Raw genomic sequence first — 20,776 nt, forward strand, 5'->3', positions numbered from 1 at the left:
ACAAGTCTGCCGAAACACATTTTAACCTATGAAGCGGCAGCAATAATGCCACAACTGCTTCTTACCATAGGCCAACGTGTTCTAACATATTTTCTTCCTTTCATAGATGATCATTTAGATGAAGAAAGCAAGAAAATTAATTTGTGTTGGGAGCTGTATTATTATTACTCAGTAACAGCATCCAAGTTTCTCACGGAAACTGATAGCAGAATCTACATAGATTTACACATGCCTAGAATTTGATCACTAATCAGGAAGTCCCTTTTCCTAAATACATCATGAACATGGAAAGCCTCTGCTTCCCATCAAAAGAAAATCCAGTCTCAAAACAGTCTACTGGATCGTTAATTTTTCACAGAAAAAAAAAAAAAATCTGGGAAACACAACTGTAAAATTCAAAATCATAGTGCAAACATCAAAAGTCTCTGATTTATCAGGACACAGAAAAATAAAACTATACTTCAGCTATACTTTGGACTAGCTGGATACTATTCTAGGAGCAGTGACAACACAGTATTTTTTAATGTAGGTTTTCAATGTTAGCTTTTCTTCCACTTAATCCTATTGCAGAAAGGAAATCAAGCTAGATACCCCCATCTCTAGCTTCCCTGACCCACCATCACTTAGTAGGCATTCACAGTAATTCTTATAATCCTTGGGGGGTTTTGAGGGGAATAAATATAAACAGTTTGCCATTTTTAATAATGTTCAGGCATGGGTTTGAAAAGCAAAAATAATTTCCATTCCAAACCTTCTGATAACATTTGAAACTGAAGCTTTTAACTACAATCTACGCTTTTGAGCCAAGGCTGCAAATATTACTTTTTCAAGTAACTTAATTCCCTAAAATTGCAGTTGCCCAAATTCTGACCTTTCTGGGCTGTTTTCTAAGGCAGCCTTTCTCTGACCCCTGCCAGTGATAGTTTCAGGACAAAACAGGGTGGTTTTTGACCCAGACAGTATTGAAGCACATTACTGTATCTAGTTTTGCAGTTCCTATCCTCCTTAAATAATAAAATCCCAAACTCTTTCTAAAAGGTTAAGAACTCTAGAGACTATCGCAAACAGAAAAACAGTCTAAAACATAACGCGAGCATGCAGGAAGGCTTACAGCCCCTTACAAGAGGTGGCCACGGTGTTTCTGAGCACCGTTCTGCAGGGGCCGCCGTGAGGCGCTGGCCCCGTCGGAGCGGGGGGACCCCAGGCTGCCCCGTCGCGCTCCCCCCACCCACCCCAGTGCAAATCCATTACGGACGCAGCCCAACTTCCCTGATCCCCCCCCTCAGCCCTAACGAAAGCACGTGCAGGCAGCCAAAACGGCCTTCGGTATTACAGCATCATAAATGACTTTAAAAAAAACACCCTCCCACCAAAAAAAAAAAAAAGCTTTTACCAAATATAGATTCAAAACTAAAACCTGCAAATAAAAGATTTTAAGTGTATTCCACGTTTCCACATGCATATCATTTCCTGGATCTTCTCTGGAGCAACATACACTTCATTTCTGTTTCAGCAACGTGCTACTGCTGAGAAAGGAAAGACGAGGCACTTGCGGTGGCGCGTGGAGGCGAGCAGGAGACTGGGGCTCGCACGAGGGCTGTCCACGGGGCTGCGTGAGCCGGGCAGCGTGCAGGCCAGCAGCTGCAGCCCCACCGCTGCAAGCGGGATGCTTGTCCAAAAGCGAGGCAGAAGCTGGCGCGGACAATGGCAAGGCAGCGGCGGTGGGGCAGGGGGGAATGGGATGGCAGCACGAAGCAGCAGCACTGCACAGAAACACACTCAGTTCTCTGAAAGTTAAATTATATGCATCTCAGGCACTTAAGCAAGGCACAACGTTTTTATTCAAAACAGTTCCAGTGTGGCATGACACAAGCAAGTTTCAAACCAGCAGAGGGTTAAAATACCATCCTTTCAAATAGGCAGAACATGGACTAAATTTTGTGTCCGTGGAAGCTTTTAATTCTACTGTGGATGGAAGGCCGGAATAAAAGTCTGCATTTTATTTAAATACGTCTATTCTGAATCCAAAGAGTCAAGCTGCTGTCTGCATCCTTCCCCCACTAGCATCCCTACTGTTGAGAAAAGAGCTCTTAACTTAAAGTACTGATTAAGTGAAATCTCCTGAACACACACCAGCAAAACAGAAGCGGTAACAAGCACTCTCACAAAACCTCAGGGGGGTCTTGCAAAATCCCATCCACCTGAGCAAACCAGGCAAATGGGAAACCTTCCCGCAGATAAATTAAGCATACGGAGCCTGAGCGCCAGAGTTGAAGCAGCAAAGTGGATTTTATAAAACTTGTGCTAGAAAGTACGAAATCAGTGGCAGCTCTCAGAGGCCTCCGCTGCCCTGGGTAAGGCCAGGCCACGCTGCAAAGACTTCGCAGTCATCCTCACCAGGGCTGTAGGCACGGGCACCTGCAACCCCGGTGACATCTACCGCTGAAAATGGCGAAGAGCGCACTAACCAGGGACAGCAAATGAGGGCTTCCTGTATTTTCGTGCTGAAGGCAGAGAGCAGGCATCTTGTCAAAAAGCGGTTTGAGAAATAAAGGTTTGAATTCGTTTCCTATGGTTGCTTTGTGCATCTAGGCAGAGTTTTTTAAATGCGCAGTCAAGACTTTGAGACTTTGTTCTCTGCAGAAAGTTGCAAAGCATAAATTAAGCTCGCAATAGAAATGCCACCTACAAAGGATGGCAACATAAAGCCACATGAATTTGCTTTCTAAAGGCTTTTCCTGTTTTACTCTACAGCATATAAATACATCAGCAATCTATATCCTCAGAAGTCAGATGGGACTTATGCCAAGCATTTGGGGTAACAAACTTCATTTTAACAATAAATTTACAAATATTACAACTAGTTCTGTTGAAGTGAAATGTAAATAGTATACATACACTGCAAAGCATTAAAATAAAAAAATCAGTTGCAGTTACTTCAAGTAAAAGAACTGCCATTGCCTGAGAAGCACAGAATTTACTTTTAGAGTCCGGTCCAAGCACTCAATGCGTGATGTAAGAAAGACGAGCCCTTACCCCAGTCCTGTTCATACAAGGCTTGGGAAAGGCACCATGATTCACTTATTGGCATGTGTGGATGCACAAAAACAAGATGCTTTGTGAGATTTCAATATAATGTACCTTTAACTGCAAAAAACTGAACTGCGACATCATCAACTTGGGAGACTAAGTTACAGTTTATGCAACATGTACAAAGTAACCATACATATCTTTTCACTATTTTACTACACAAAAACACATTAACACTAAATTGTTACAATTTTTACTTGTATTAAGTCAATGGGCGCATTTCACCCCCCAAAAAAGCCAGACGTGTAATTCTAGGCAAGTTAAAAATATGAAGCAGCAACAAAATACACTACTTTTTAACCTACGATACAGCACTATGACAAAGTAAACACTAAATATATTATCTTTATCTTTGGCATAATTTAAATGAAATCAACATTTCTACAAATAAACTATTCTATAGAGTCAACTCTTCACTGAATTATAATACAGCAAAAATATAAGTCTAGAATTAAAGACATTCACCAAATTAACAATAATGTGGTGAAAAAGCTCTCACATTAACTAGCGAAGAAACAGCATTTTAAAGACACTGACCTCAAACACATAAAACTGTCTGATTCTTAAAGCTGGTAAAAACCAGAGGCTGTGACCCAGAAGTAATTTCAGGCTATCCCAGTATTACTGGTGGTTTTCTCAAACGTCAGAACAATTTAGTTCAGTTGTTTCAAGCTACATTTCAGTTGTACATGACAATTTTCCAGTGGGCATACGGCCAAGGAAATAATAGGAAAAACTAATAAAGGTGATCTTATAAATTTGTCTCTTAAAAGTAGTATTAACTAATTTTTCAATGTTTTTCAAAATTTTTATCTGCATGCTTAACAGAGCACAAGAATAAATGCACTCAAAGGTAAAGTAGATGCTGATGCACCATAAAATTACCCAAAGTCCTTAATAATAAAAAGAGAGAACATACTCAACACACAAATCTCCCCTTTGCAAAGTGCAGTATGCTCAATACATTACTCCCAAGTAAGATTACCTGTCACTACAACAGTTAATTTCTCCAGAGCATCACTGCTAACCCATTTTCAGATTCTGGCTATGCAAACATGAGGAAATTACTGTACTAAAGTGTGCAAATACTAGTCCATAATTAGAGGTTTCTACTGCTTCAACAAATTCTGTGTTTCAGACAGCTATGATAATTACTTTATAACTACAGAAGCCTTAAAACATTCTTGAGAAAATTTTTAAAAAGAAAATATTATATAAAAAAAAGCTTTTTAGCCTCTGGAAAAAAAATGAACAAAATCTAACTTTAGAAAAGATTGATTCCGAAATCTGGGTTTCCAAAGCTAAAAATAGACATGCAGTCTGAAAGGGTGGGGGAAAAGGGCAACTGAGGAAAACGTTTGTTGTTTTCATAAGTTTTTCAAAGGTCTTCTAGCAGACCACTTACTGCTTTGTGTATTTTTATGTTTCCTTTGCTGATTTGGGGTGTTCAACCTGCTTTACTGTATTACAGCATATGTTCTATCCAGATAAATTAATCTTTAAAATTCAAAGTTCTGACCTAAATTTACATAGATTTAATTGAGCTGCTATGAAACGTATGGCTTGAACTTCTCATCACTTTTTAGAGACATAATATGCACAATGCATGTTATGAGAGCAAACAAAATTCTTTTCCAAGAACTTTGATAGTGAAAACTGTTTTGCACTATAACTATGTTAAAAAAAAAAAAAAAAAAGTTCTGTCCTTTAACTTAGTTTCAAGCCAAAGGAGAACCACAAGCACACGATTAATATGTTCTCTAATTTCTAACAAGAGCCATCTACAATGTGTAATTACATAACCACTCAGTTCCAAGCCTGAAACAATGAAATCATCACTGCTGTTTGGCTACAAAGAAATCAGAAATACTTCCGTTACAATTATTGAAAGAAAATGCTTATTATAGAAGTAACACATCCTCCTGTTTCTACTTCTTCACAAGCTCTCATATACTTATTGCTATGCCCTCTATCTAAAATACATGATATTGTGATGACAATTTATAAAAAGTCATCTCTTGAGTTTTCTTCCTGAAATGATACAAGCATAAACCATAGCAATCTTTAATCCTATAAACAGGAAGGTACAGCTGCCCTTTAGCAGTTTCCTTCTTCAGCTCCTGTTGAATTGGTATCTGAAAAGTATTGCACAAAACAGTGAAAAATTTCCCCAACCTCTGCTGACCAGAAATGAAGTCAGTAATGATGTTAGCAAGAGTGATATGCAGAACATTAGGAAAAAGAAGCATGTTTTAACATCCATTCCAAACAACAACTGATGAAACAGTGCAAAAAGACCATGCTGAAGCTTTTTCATGTTCAAATGTGAAAGCTAATAATCTCCAGAATTTCTTACCAGCTTTTTCAGATTTTTCTTTCTGTTCTTTTAATTCCTCGCCTTTTGTAGTCATTTGTTTGATCCGAGTACGCAGCTGGGCAATCTCCTCCTCCTTCATTTCCAAAGTTTCATGCATTTGTCGCTTTGTCTCTGCAATTACCATACCCTATGGAAAAGGTCCTTATGGTAAAATGCTAACAAATAAATAAAACACACATCGAAAACAATTTCAAGCCAGGATACCATCCTTCGCAGGAATAAACTTTAGTCTATTACTACAATAGCAGAGATCATGGTACTTTCCTATGTTAGAAAACAGAAAAAGTTAATAAACAGAAGATAAGAACAGGGATTTTTTTGAAGAGTAGCCAAAATTTATCTAGTGGCAAGAAGAACTCTACCAGGAACTAAGAACAATCAAAAACTTTCTCTTACTGGTACAGGTACTTCTGTTTAAAATACAAGTTCTGTAAACAAACCAAAACTAAAAGCATTCCAGTGTGTACACTTCTCCTTAGAGAACATGCATGTATGATGGGCATTAGTCATGTTGCTTATTACACCACCAGAAGGTACTCCAAGTACCAAGAATGTGATAGAAAAACCTGTAAGGAACAAAAATTATGAGACACTCCTCATATTCCTAAGAAACTACAGCCGCTTCTACTTCACTGGTCACTTTTTAATTATTTTACGTTATATCTTATCTTCATCAGATTTTTTTTATCCTGTATCAAGACAACCGTGTATCCAGCAATTTTGCTAGTCCAGGAATCACTAGGCCTTCTAAAATCATGTCCTAAATAACATATTCTTACAGTATTGATTATGAACTAACAGACAAATATACTAAAGTATCCATACAATAAAATGGTCAGGTACCTTAAATGATTTGGTTGTTAAATTTGAAATGTAACCAAGCCAAACTAGATGACTAAGATGGTTTCTAGCATCAGGAAGTCAGATATTTTGAGCTTTTACCAACCTTCTTCCGAAACTACACAGTTAAAAAAAAAATTCCTTCCTGTTTACCTTATCTTGTTCTAGCTGCTCAATCAAATTCTTCGCATCACGCAACTGCGTAATCAATTTAGTCTTCTCAGCCATGTGAAGCTCCTAAAAGAGACCCAACCACAAGAGTTTAAAGTGCTGCCATCTGTAAGGAAACACCTCCTCTGATAAGCAGGCTGGGTTTGAATCTTATAAAGAATCGTTCCTAGATTGGCACAGATCAACATAACTGTCATTACATTACAAACATGAAACAGGCTAAGAATGAGATTCTGCACTATGCCTCAAATGTAGAGCACAGAATAAAGCCCAGCGAAATCAAAGTGGGCGGCTTGCAGTTACTTTTAAATGTCCCAGTGCTAGGCTGTCTTATAGCTTCCATCATAATTCAGGCATCTGGAGGCATGATAACAGCCTCCACAGGTTCCCTCATGGATCTCAGTGCTGCTACAGTAAAATGGGCAATAATCCTGCCTAAGGCATCTCCTCTACTACCTGTATCTTGGCTTACAAGGGGATCTCAGCAATGCAACATTGCAACTGCTCATCAGTGTTCTTGGGGTGGAAAAAATTCTTAAAATACTTGTGTCTTCCTGAGCTCTTCTGAACTAGGCTAGTGCTCAGAGATCAAGACAGAGAAGAGAATCTTACCCCCAGAACTACAGATGAGTACAGCTACATTTTTCATGCACTTTCATATTTCCAGTACTGTCAGCTACCTTACTTTTATTCCACACTCACCATTAATGGCCTTGAAAAGAAAACTGAGATAAATATTAATTTAGCTTTGGCACTGCGCCTACATTTTCTTTAATCTTTATCCTATCTTCACTACACTCTATTCTTCACTTTCCTGTCCTTCTGTGTCTTCTATTTATTTACATAACTGATGCCTCTTTCACTATCTGCCTTAAAGGTTTAGCTCTGCTCCATTTTTCAGGTTTCTTATTTACTCTTTACTTCCTGTCTTCTGTGCCAGGATGGCCTTTTCCTACCTGCCGCCCCCCAACTTCCTGTATCTCCTTTATTTCTGATATCCATTTTGAAGGTTATTCATACAGTAAGGTTTCCTACCCTTCTTTACAACTTTTTGTGTACTTGCTCAATCAGTTTATTCCAGATGGCTTTTACACCTTTAACTCCAACAAAGAGCAGCACCGTGTCTTGTGACAGTCTGTACATTGTGTAAGGATCCTATTAATAAATTCTGCAAATATCAGAATTCTTACACTGTATTAGTAGCTACCCATTAAAAAGTTAGGGTGTTTTCCATACCTTCATTTTCTCTAGTTCCTGAAGTCTCTCTTCTAACTGCTCTTGAAGCGCCTCTTTCTCGCTGGTCAGCTGGGCAGAGCGCTCTTTGTGCGACCGAATCATCTCTTTACAACGTTGCAGCAGGTTCTCTTGGCGCTTCACCCTCTGATTAAGAGCTTCCAGTGTTTTAACAGAATCTTCATTACCCTCTACGGACAACATACCAACATTACCACATGCATAGCTTTTTCGAAACGCAGATCCTCCGTCATACCCTCCATGTGAATGTGGGTGACTCAAAGCCCTCTAAAGAAGTCTCCTTAAGTCCACAAAACTTCCACTGACTACTAGAATCACATTCCAGATTCAACCAGAAACAAGCACATACATACACAGAATAGCAAATACAATCTTGCACCCCAAATAAATTTCCATTTTTCTCCGTCAGTTCTTTATCGCCCAAAAAATGTAGTTTAATTCATTAGCTGCAGCAAGTGCCAAGCTGAACATGTTAGCACGAGTCATCCATGAACCAATTCATCAGAAAAAAAATCTTTTTTCCAGACAGCTTTTCAAAAATCCTTGGGACTTCACTGAGCACAAATATTTAAAAAATTATTTCATATTTTAAAATGTTCATTTAAAAAACAATATCCATAGAACTAACTTGAAAGGCCTGATAAACCAGAAGCTGGCAGAAAACAAAGCCTAAGGCTCAAGACTACAAGGACTTTGATTACAAAAGCACTGTTGAAAGGTTAGAGAACTTACAAAACCCCAATTATTATACAAACTGCAAAGCAAACTATTATTCAACAAAGTTTTCTATGCAATTGGAAAGTTATACTGATTTATGAACCCATCTGCTGCCACTAACAAAATATTCACAAGCAGGAAAAAATGCAAAGCAAAACAAATCACGTCTCTCAAGCACCAAGCAGATTCCTGTATTCCCAGGGCTGGGCATGACATAATTCAAAAGTATCCAAGTTGGCAGTACTGCATATTGCAGGGTAAAGGCCAAGTTTATTGCCTCTCTGAGCTACACTCTGCTCTGTATGACTAGCATATGGGTAATATTTTACTGTGTGTTTTACCCTGATGCTCTGGAGTCCGTAAGAGTACCTGTCATGAAAACAGGATTAGACAAATTCACAGAGGTTAAGTTCATGACCATAGTTCTTGCATGCTATAGTCCAGATGCAGACTCTAGCATAGCAAACATCTAGAACTCTGATTCCTGGGAACTTGATACTATTTCTTATTTTTTTCCTAAGCACTGTTAAAGACATCACGCTAAGACAAATCTTTGACCTAAACATATATCTTATCCAAACACTGAAAATTCATATCATGCCAGATGCTGAACAAAGATCATTTCAAGATGCATGTTCACCTCAGTCTGAACCCTGTCTTTCATAAAGGATACCAACGAATGACGCTTCCATAACACACCAGCAATACCTCTTGCTTAGTAATCAGATCTAAACAATACTGGGAGCACCACAATTCAATCTCCTGATTAGAGGAACACTTAAGGGATTATTCAGTAGCTTGAATCTCTAAATTGATAATGGTATTTATTTTTTCCTGGGAAAACTAAAAAGGAAACACACTGGCAACTGGTCACCTCTCTAAAAGTCAAGGTACAGTTCCTGGCTTACTTGGGGACAGAACCTCCTAATAATATTAAGCAGAGACAGCAAAACCCCCTACTGGCAACAGCAATACTTACAATAATATTGTTCTTATTAACAGGTCTTAGGAAGGCAAGATGTACCACATTTGAACTCTTATGGAAACTTAGCATCTTAAAGAGCTGTCCTGTACTTTTAGCTACCTCACTGTTTTCAGAAAAAATTGTCTTCTTCTAGAAAAATACATCATTGCTATAACAGCTTGAGTCTTAGTTACTTGTACTTAGTTACAATTCAAGATCTCTTGAAAAAGCCTCAATACCTACCATTGCTTCCTGGTTCCATAATACTTTCTGCACTGATTTCTTTTGTCGGACTTTGAACTTGTGATTCAGACTGGATATTTGGATCAGGTAATTCAATACCTATTTGGCCATTCTGTAACCTCTGTTTCAGCAACGATACCTAAACAAAATGTTCTTTTTGTTACAAACACAAGGATTGTAAGCAGATCATGTTTTCATCTTCAAAACTAGAGATAATTAATAAAATTGATATCAGTAAGAAGAGAAAGGAAAAAATCTCCTCGAGTATTCTAGCATTTTTTTTTAAATCAGAATTACATTTTCAATTAACATAAAAATAGTATCATGAGTGCAGAAACAAGCACCAATTAAGCCAAACCCATACACTTTGTCAAAGCAATTTTAGCTCAAACAGATGTTATGTACCTGATAACAAAGACATTACAAAGCTATTCAGCTGCAAATAAAAAAAAAAAAGTATATTTAACAAGAGTGAGATCTTACAAAGGTATTCACTACCACAAAGATACACTTAATTTCTCAATAATCGTAACTTATCAATAAATTCCTAATTATTAGAAAGAGCAGTTTTAAAGAACATCTCTCGGGTAAGATATCTTACCTGAGTTTGCAGGACACTAATAAGCTGATCCTTTTCTTCTAAGGAAGCATCAAATTCCTCCTGGAGATGTTTCTTAGCTTGTTGATCCATCTGGAGCTCCTGAGAATCATAAATAAATTTCCCTCAAATGAGAACTAAAAAGTAAATTTAGAAAACTTAAGTGTTACGAAATAATAATAAAAAAACTCACTGCAGTTTAATGTGGCCCCAGAATACTTGCATAAAATGGACATTGCTTTTACTATACAACATTCCACACAACAGTATAAGGAATCACTTTAACACCAGAAATAAAACAGCAAAAGTCTAAATTTCATATAAAAATATCAAGGACTCTTCCTCCCCAAAAATAAGGTTGTGCAGGGATCACTTCAGGCCTGTTCCTGAAAACAGTTATAGACACACAGAGTTCCCTTGGGAGATGAAGACTGCACTTTTGGAAACTAGATTATTCATTTAACTCCCAGATTAAATCAACACAAGCAGCAGAGATGTAAGTTTCTCTTACGTTCATTCAACATGCTAGTATTCTAATATGACGAATGCAGTTTATGACAACAGTAAGTAGTCTTTCCCTCTTGGAGGTGAGGTCAAATGAGAAGGACAGAGGATGTCAAACAACTTTAACTATGTGGTTTTACTCATTGCCTACTTAGTGGACTGGGATAAGGCATTAATTTGGCTGAACACCCTTAGAAAGATGCAGATGTAGCCTAAAATTGTTAGCAATAGCTATGTAATCTTACAAAATACTGTTTTAGGGCGGTTTCTTTTGTTTATTTCCTATGCTTTTAAAGTTTTTTTTTCTTTAAATAATCAGTTCTATTAGAACAATATATATATTTCATAAAATTAATTCACATTCAACTTACTGAATCAAAACCATATGCATTTCATATGCATCCACTGTAAGTCATTTCCTGAATTTGTATCTTAAATTTTTTATTTACTTCATCTGTATATATCTTTCCAGCTAATACTTCCATGACCGCTATTCTGCAAAGACACCTGTATAAAGGCGAGCACCACCTGTAAACATGGGTTCTGTGAGCCCAGCAAAGATGACAGAAAGCAAAAGAAACGATGAGCGAGCAAAGAGGAGACAAAACACGAGACACTGGTTGCTTCCTGCTTTGCTCTCGTTCAACTCTGAATCTCACTTTTGTGCTGTCTTACTGCTTATACCTTCATGGAGGAACGCCAGCTGCTGTACCTGAACCTGCCCTGCCTGACATCAGCCCTGAGCACGGCAGCCGCCTGCAAAGAACAGCAGCAGTGCGAGCTGCTGTGCCCAGCCACGCAGGGACCAGATGCCACTGCAAGGCAACTCCTGAGAAAGCCATTTCTCTCTTGGCCCAAGTAACTACACTCGCTTTATAACCCTGCATTGCCCCAGCTCTCAGTAGCTGCTGATCGCGCTTCTTCCTTGTGCTTCTGAGCTTTCGAAGCAACACCTTCAAGACAAAGCAGAAAAGCTCAGGGCAAGAACAAGTGCCAAAGAGATTTGCTGAAACAAACACTGAAATATTCCTCTTTGGATCTGAAAGTCCGTTCTGATCCTTGTCTGAGAAGCAGAATACCACGGACTGTTGCTCAAGAATTGCTCTTAATGGGAGAAAACAGAGGGAAGCAAAGGAAACGGTCATTTCTAGGGACTACTTCACTTTGTCAACTGATCCCCAGGGAAAACTGTTCATGCTTACACAGTTCTCTTACAAGAGAGGACTTACTCAAAACATTTATAGGAAAAACAGTGTATGACAAATAAAAGGGTTTTCTAAATTAACTTGTGATAAGAAATAATCAGTGAGTGGTCACTTTTCAATCACCTTAGCTTCCACAATGAAAACCTCTCAGTTTTATTTGTAAATTATTTTTCATTTTAAGTCTGTTTTACTTAATAGTATAATATTTGGGCTTTGAAAGGAACAAGGAATTATTTTTTGAGGTTTTTAATTAGTAGAAAAAAATTTTGGTCTTCAATTTATAAGAGTCTTATAAATCTACAGGATTTATTATAAAGAACTTTATTTTTTATACTAAAATATATTCAACTGTCTTTCTTTATGACATAAACTGACTGTAACAGAAATTCAGATCATCTCCTATGTTTGTCTTTACTTAATGGTAAAAGGAATTTTCAAACAGGAGATGCTGTTATGAGTTTGAGTTACAGCAGTAATTATATATATCAAAAAGCTATTAAAGAAGAAGGGGATGGGGGGGAAGGGTACATAAGGCAACCCTTTTTTCTTACCACAATGTTTTAATTCTGGGATATATACGTCTTCCAAATTTTACCAAATACCAATGAGTGGAAAACTACATCTGCTAGAGCATGCAGCTCTAGACTTAAAGAACATATTTCTCATATTTGACTCTCTTAGCTGGAAAAACATACGGGCAAGCTGCTTCTGACACTAATACCATGCATTTTCCCCTTCCATGGGGCTGTGGGCAGCTAGTTTAGCTGAAGACATAGTTACAGCCCACGCAAAGCACCCAGGGCAGAGCAGCGCTCCGAACTGCTCTCAGCCGGCAGAGAAGGAAACAGCTGGGATCTGAACCAACACGCCACCCCGTGGCATAAAATTAGGAGCCGGCGTACCTGAATCAAACCCCACGTGGGTGAAGACCACCGCTCTGCCATTTGAGGGCAACCTTTTTGTATACCACGGGCTCTCTGGGGGGAAGCACAGGAGCAGCGGTGCCCTGCAGGTGGGTGAGCGAGCGAGCCCCGGCAGTGGTGCCCCAGGCCAAATATATTAGAGCGTCTCCTTTCAACTTCATTGTAACCGCAGGAGAGGAATAAGCATAACACAACTTACCTGATTTCATGATTGAAATCAAACTATTATGCAAATGCATTAAAACAATTTACTCATTCTCATCTAAACTGTAATGTTTATTTGAAAAATTACTTTTACCCTAAAAAAAAAAGTGAACTTGATAGCCATGGTAAAATCTTTTCTAAAAGTGCTTATTATTTGTATTTGCCTAATATTAGTATTTCACAGTACTAAAAGAGAAACAAATCACACATCCACATCCACTGCTGGAGTCAACATCCCTGCAAGAACCACATATAGTTCTACCTACACTACAATGAACAAAAAAGCAGTTCAGTCGATACTATGAACTGCTCTGTCTTAGATTATGACAGCAGCTGCTGAACGAGAAATATGCAAGAGAAACAACCTGATATAAACAAATGACAAAAATTGGCAAAAAAAACCCTCTGCTGTGCTATGGAAAGTATTCTACAAAGCGAACAAAAAAAATCAAAAGTTAAACAGAGAAAATCCTCATTCTATGTGTGGTGTAAGGTATTCAACAAATAAATGGAGTTACCTCTCTCAATTCTCCAATTCTGCGGAGTGCTTTATCCTGGCTTTGACTCAGAATGCCCTGAAAAAGGAAGAATAAACATGTTTATATATATGTGTATTAAATACAACTTTAAAAATAAAGTATAAATAAGTTCACAAAGAACTTTTTTAGCACAAGAATTTATGATTTGCATCTCTCTTTCAAGTCAAACTGGATATATAAGTGCTATCACAAATTGCCAACTGTGGCACTGCACTATCACCTGAATTCAGTGGATGCAATACAAAAGCAGTAGTTATTGGGACAGACGAATATTAGACCCAGCTAAAGAGTCTTCTGTTTTTTTGGTTTGTTTTGTTTATACATATAAATACATACACATGCACACACACACACTATATTTATATTATACACACACATTATATAAATATATACACAAAATATATATTGAAAATTAAATCTGTATATTCACCATGCATTTTAGGATTCAGAAAAACATTTGGATAACAGAGAATGAATGAATGCTTACCTGTAGCTTTTTTTTCTCTCGCTGGATAACTTGATAAGCAGACACTAGCTAAAATACAGAAATCAAGTATAATGATGATAATGCATCCACTTATAGCTGTCAAAATAATTTGTTTAGTTATATTGGTGTCTGTATTTTCAAACTCTTCACTTGAGCAAGCTCTTCTGATAGAAACATACACAAGCAATTCTCTTGTGTAATATTTGCTTTTCCATTTATAAAAATACTTCCAGTGTGTTAGAAAAAATAATTAAAGCCTACATGCCAAAACAATTAGGTTACTCAGCATTCAGACTAACAGTTTTCCCTTTACTGGAAACACCTCTAAGAACAACCATGCTTCAATACAGGTCAAAAAATGATTATATCAGAAGGTTATATTCCAGACAGCTAGCCAAAATGTGTGTAGATTCATAAGGGTACATGCCCCAGAGAGCTTAAAGTTAATTTTAAAATGAGAATGCATTAAAAAATACGCTTACAACTCTAGCAAAAAGGGTTAGTATAATACTGAATGTTCTCATTTCATGTGCTTTGCATATACCCAGCAGACAAAGACAGACGGAAAGCGAACAATATTTCTCATTGTAACCTGACAAAAGGACTTCATGAGTAACTGCACAATTTAGTTTAATTAAAAATATGATCACAATTGCCTAAGCTGTCCAAAGCTGAACTGGCATAATTGCAACTTGGAACAAGAATATACCCTTTTCAAATTGCTGGAAAATTGAAAGAAAACAAACCCGAACTCCAAAACTTCTAAATCAAAAGATATTTCAAAACATGATTTAGAAACAAATTTTTCAGAATTCAAAGCTGCTCCTAATGTCAAAGTCATACTTATTTTGCACTTAAAAGGAAACAAAAACTATGAATGTTTTCCTTTGCTCACTGTATTATTGAGCTGTCAACTTTGTATTCTACTTTCAGAGAAAAAATTTTCAATCTTAAATTCTTATTGTATCTTTCTCCCAAGCTCCAACAAGCCAGTTTTTTCAAACCACATCTAAAGAATTAAAGAAACTCTCAATCAGTTTTTGTGAGAAAAAATTAAGACTTTCTCAGACTGTATTAAAAAAAAAATACAACATTGAAGAACCTTCACTTAAGGAACACTGTTTACACAGACTTTTTAAAAAAGTCTATTACACGAACGATGACACTAGCTACAATATGATGAAAGATGGGCAACTGCACTCCCGAATTAAATGCAAGACAAGACAAATGGAAGACTTCAAGAACAGGTTTCAGAAGCGAAGTAGAAGTTACTGCCATGTGACTACAAGTCATGCTCAATCCTGTACTGAACTCTACCACTTGGGACAGGATTTCAGCGGTAAGCTTCACAGGCCGAGGAAACTGCTCTCACAAAGTAACTGTTAATTAATTAATTACATTGCTGACAACATGGGATTATTTACAAAGAGAAGAAAAATATTTCTATACTTTATCAGCAGAAATCTAGGCCAACATTACCTAGACTTACAACAACAATTAAACTTTCCTGTTAGCTCTATGTTGATCCATTTGTTCTAATAGATAGGAAAACAAAAAGATTATCCACTACCGCAACATCTGTTGGCCTCAATTGCTTTTCTCCATTCAGTTAAGTCAGTATTGCCTACCTCCGAGTATTTTCCTCTGTAGTTGCCCAAACTGCGTTCCAGCCTGCGCAACCGCTGCAACAACTGCTCTTTGCTGAGGCTGTCCATACTGCCCAGAGACTCTTCCGTTTCGCTTTCAAGGTCAGAAAGTGGATCAAAGGTGGGACCAACTGCGTCAAAGTCCAGCTGATTCAATGAATCCCTTGAAGAAGTTCGTACCAGGGACTCTTTAGAAGAAGAGCGGAACAGGGACTCTTTTACCGGGCTTCGAAACAAAGACTCCATTGAAGGAATCCGGAGCTGAAGTCTCTGGGCGAAAGACTGAGTGTCGCTCGACTGCAAAAAAACAAAGGAATTTATTACTTTTGCACTGTATTTTAAGAAATCAGGCAGACAGATGAACTAAAGCCAAGGAAACAGAGACCCAACCTGGGCAAAAGAACCACGGTCACATAACATGGCAGCATACGCATGACACCACATAGCTACCACTCCATTAGATGAATCATCTTTCTGTTCAAAAAAAACACGCTTGCAACTACCAGATGTTGGAAAATTTCAGACAGCAACTGAATTTAATAAACTAAAGCTCTGACTTATACTTTTTAAATAATATATTTCCATGTAGCTCCATTAAAAAGCAAAGAATACACAGCTAAAAAAGAAAACTACTAGCTGCATGTAGTGTTGACCCAAATTAAAAAAAAAAAAGTGACTCACTTCCTGATGTATTAAACAGAAAATTGTATTTATCTCAAAGATACAAAAATATTTTCCTATGACTGTGAGAACAAATTTATTGTAAAAGTCCTTGTTCAATGCCTAGTTCTAGCATCCTATTTCAAATGGTCCTTTTCTCTTTGTATTTTAAATGGCTTTACTATTTTCGCAAAAAATGCAGTTATTGACTTATGCAATTAAAGTACTTGTTCTAAAACAGAAGTTTCTTTACTATGGTACTGTATACTACAGGTATCACAGAAGTGACTTTAAAGCACTACTACATGATATTACCAATATAATCAAATGTTGCAACACTAGGCGCATGCCAGGAATAGTTGCTATTATCAGTCCTGCAACTTAAACTAGTTCTGAAACATGTATTAATGACCTCCACGTTTATTTATCACTGATGACAAATTCTTTCAAACCTATCTATTTTTTTCCTTCAGCTGGAAATTAACTTTCTAGCCATGCAATATGCCCTCTACTTTGTGAAAGCAAGGTTAGCCTTCTTTATCTCATGGACGTAGCCAGCACGAGGTATCAGTGGCACTTCAGCACAGGGCTAGCCACCTCCACCATGCCAGCAGATCCTGCTAATCGGCCCCTACAAAAAAAGCTCCACATATCACTAACAGCACTTAATACCAGCTAACGGTATTACACACACGTAAAGCTAAATTAATACAGAGACAACATGGCAGTGAGATACACACACACGTACCTGCGGGGAGGCTGATTCACTTCCATTGTTTTCTGTAGATGGGGTAACTGGCTGTTTAGGTAAGTTCTACAGGAGGAAAAACAAACATTAGCAAGAAGAGACTGTAAGGACAGCTTCATTGATCTCTACAAACAGCATCTGTGCTTTTTTGCTTGTCTGTGCTTTTAGTATTTTCTTTTAATTTTTTATTAAGATTTATTTCATGCAAACAAGCTAGTTTGTTAAATTCAAAACCAGACGGCAATATACAGAACTACAAAGCAGCTCTATGTGCACAGATTAGTACAATATGAGACATCTGCAAGTGCTGACACCTTCAGTCAGATTATTCGTCGTGATTATTTATTCACAAATCAAAGAACCACCAAAAAAGACAAAATGATAGCAGGAAAAGTCTAACTGAGGACCAGCGTTGCTTATAGCCCGCATAAAAAACAGTGAAATCACAATATCTTCTTTTATTTAAGTGCACTTGGAAGGAAAAAAAAAACTATCTGGAAAAAAGCACTAGTAACAGGTTCTTTAGAACTCAAAACAAGCACAGTAAGAAATTAGACTTTTGGAAGATACATGCTGTGCAAAACTTGACACACACATTCCTCTGCACTCCCAAACAAAAAAACTCAGAAAACAATGAAGTATTACTTTTACTAGTGTTATATAGTTCAGACATTTCTGTCCCTAGTCTGTCTATCCCACTTTTTCCTGTCATGTGTTCAGATGCTCCCTAATTGGTATAAACCCAGCTAGTTTTCTTGTGTTTAAACCAGGTCAAACTGAAGTAGTAAAACATGCTAGAACCTATACACTGGATTATATTTGCTATTGGCATAAACCATAAAAAAAAATAAACTGGTAATCTTTTATATGAAAACTGGATCATCGCATGTTATCTAGTTCCTGTAACTTTAATTCACTGTGTTCCTAGGGCAAAGGGTCATATTCTAGTGTCCATAAAGTGAAAGGGGAGCATGAATGGAAGTTGCTATGTGTAAGTATGAATTTATAAGGCTTTGAAGAGCTTTAAAGCCCTAGCCTTCCATAAGCCCTAAGAGATGTTGGACTTTAGTGAAACCAGAATCACAGAGCATTGGCTGGCATTTTGAAACTTTTAAAATCAGTACAGTTATGTCATGCTTTCTGGAAACCAACCTAAGTCTTTCTTCTGCTAATCCATAAAATGTACATGATAAATATATCAGAACAGAGCTATATCTACAATCTTTAATAAAAAAGGATGCTTTTTGTTATTAAGATGCATAAACTAGAGCTCAGTTTTACCTGGAATATATTAAGGCACTTTAGTGACACTTGTGCTTTCTTACTTCCCTATTCCTGAAATAGGAACTAATATATCTTATCACATATTTCTCAAAGGTATAAATACATTCATGTGCCTAAAAAGTGGAAGTTTAAATGTCTCCTTTTAAATATATTTTACTGCTCTTTCTTCCTCCCTCCCTCCCAGGTATTTCAAGACTGTGAGTAAATTGTGGAAGAACAGTTTAGCATGCATTTTCTTCCTTTTCTTTTAACATTCGTTACAAAAAAACTCTCCATCTAAGAATATTTGAACTGTGTTTCTTCATGTAACAAAACCCAAACAGCTTAGTTAGTGAAGAGTTTTTACTAACTTCATCTATACCAAAAAACCCCACAATTCCAGCCAGTTCTCTATGGTACCTACTCCCTTGGATTATACATCCCTTGCACACACACAGCTAAAATACTAAGTAAATTTATTCATATGTGTTTATGTGTTGATTAAACATTCAGCCTCCTTCATCTTTAGTTTAGCTACGTTTCCTAAGTAACATAATCATCCCTCCTCCTAAACTTTTATGATCACTGTTTTCTCCCTCCCCTCTCCCCTCCCATTCTTAGCACAAGAGCGCAGTTCAGAGGAAAAAAAGTTTCACAGGTTCCATCTTATTAATACACATCAGTAACAAATTAACTATAACTCTTATAACTCCTATATAATTCTATGACATTATAATCATTTGCTGTGTATGCAATCCTATATATAAATATGCAAGTCAGTGTTTCCAGTCACTAAAGTGTGAACTAAGAGAATGTAAAGGCAAGATTTGAACATTCACAGAAATAGACTTTTCAAAATTCAACTGTATAAGAGATATTCTGCAGTATAGTGAAAAACAGCATGCAATTGTTCACAGCTGTAAGTGCAGGAAAAACTTAATTACATCTGAAGTGAAACTAAGTAGTAATCACTGGACCTGGAACACCATTTAACTACTGAGAAAGCGATAAAAGCCTGTGTTTCACAACTACCCCTTTCAACGCAATCTGAAGGTCCGCTTTCCTCCTCATCAGAACGACCAATCTTGAGAGCATCGTGACTGAGCTAGAACTGAATCTGTGCTCAAAGGTAAATGCATACTAGATACACTTCATTCTTTGGCACATTTGAAGATTTCCTCAGACCACTTTTTTAAGCACTGTTCCAGTCCAGTCTTGCTTAGCTTGACAGAGACAAGCCCAGTACACCGTGGTGTGTTGTGCTATGTCCGCTTCCTTATCTCTCTTTCATCCTCTTAACAGCTTTCAGTGACCTGTCATTTTCAGCCTCTGTGGGATAGCAAGAAAGCATGCGCCAACTTGGAAAAGCAAAGCAATAATGAAGTACGAGGATGACCTGAGACTCTAAATAAACCACTGTGTTTCCAATCACAATGCGCTCAGGAATGCTACACCTTCGAGGCACGTGAAGGATCCATCCCAGTTCTGCGGGAACCGCTGAAAGCATACGGCTTTGCACGCACGGTGCGGAGCTGACTCGAATCGGCAGCCAGCCCTCCTTGTTGTGCCTGCTCCTTCTCCTTTCCCCTTGGGCTCTTCTCCAGTTGTATTTTGTGCAAACAACATTCCCAGGCAAAGAAATATATATTTAATACAAAATCAAATAATTTTGAACAAGGAATATTTACCCTCATGATAACAGCCGCCTAGAAGTAGGCAAATTTCAGTGTCTACATAAGAAAAATTTCCTGCTACCATTACTGGTAAACACCATTGTGAGGCTTTCACTGTACGCAGCAAAAAGCACGTAATTTTTAGATAAAGAAACAGTCTCAGTGTTTATCATATTCATTTATCTTGAAATACATACAGACATACATAAAAATGAAGACTTTCAACAGTATTAATAAATTCTAAGCAACAAACTTACAAACTCGTGCAACATCTATTTGCAAGTTGGGCAGAGTACGGTTTCCTGTATAACAGAAAGTGTGTTAATTTTTTTTTAATGTTACGATAAATTCACATCATACAGCACACCAGCCAGGAGCTATCAGGTACTACCTCCACGAGATTTAGTGCAGGGTTAGCAACAGGGTAGTTAAGATGCCTCTGTGAGAATAAGCCACAAGCAACACTAGATTTGCCTTCTAGTACAGTACTCTCCTCCCCCTGCTAAAAGCATCGCTAAGAGGGGTTGGAGGACTCACCACACTGTCACTCTGTGGCTTGGGTTGTTTGGTGGGATCCAAAGCAAAGATAGTATACTCAGAGAGAAAAGCGGGTTCTGCTATCATCCCGGCTAACAGCTGTCATTCAATGCAAAAAGTAGGAAAACGAAAA

General features: G+C 37.6%; 1 protein-coding gene across 5 annotated transcripts in view; it reads right to left on the reverse strand.

Moving 5' to 3' along the window:
* The window catches only part of GOLGA4 (golgin A4), a 67,248-nt gene that overhangs the window by 31,001 nt on the left and 15,471 nt on the right, over positions 1–20,776 (reverse strand). For all 5 annotated transcript variants that reach the window (XM_026067937.1, XM_026067936.1, XM_026067935.1 and 2 more), the window contains exons 3-12: positions 20,644–20,742; positions 17,171–17,236; positions 15,745–16,059; positions 14,117–14,164; positions 13,609–13,665; positions 10,258–10,356; positions 9,657–9,795; positions 7,715–7,902; positions 6,461–6,544; positions 5,447–5,594 (exon numbers count right to left, since the gene is read on the reverse strand). In XM_026067937.1, the coding sequence (XP_025923722.1) occupies positions 5,447–5,594; positions 6,461–6,544; positions 7,715–7,902; positions 9,657–9,795; positions 10,258–10,356; positions 13,609–13,665; positions 14,117–14,164; positions 15,745–16,059; positions 17,171–17,236; positions 20,644–20,742 (1,243 nt within the window). The remainder of the gene's footprint in view (positions 1–5,446; positions 5,595–6,460; positions 6,545–7,714; positions 7,903–9,656; positions 9,796–10,257; positions 10,357–13,608; positions 13,666–14,116; positions 14,165–15,744; positions 16,060–17,170; positions 17,237–20,643; positions 20,743–20,776) is intronic.

This window comes from Apteryx rowi, unplaced genomic scaffold (genome assembly GCF_003343035.1).
Source record: "Apteryx rowi isolate R43461 unplaced genomic scaffold, aptRow1 scaffold_265, whole genome shotgun sequence".
Taxonomy (NCBI): Eukaryota; Metazoa; Chordata; class Aves; order Apterygiformes; family Apterygidae; genus Apteryx; species Apteryx rowi.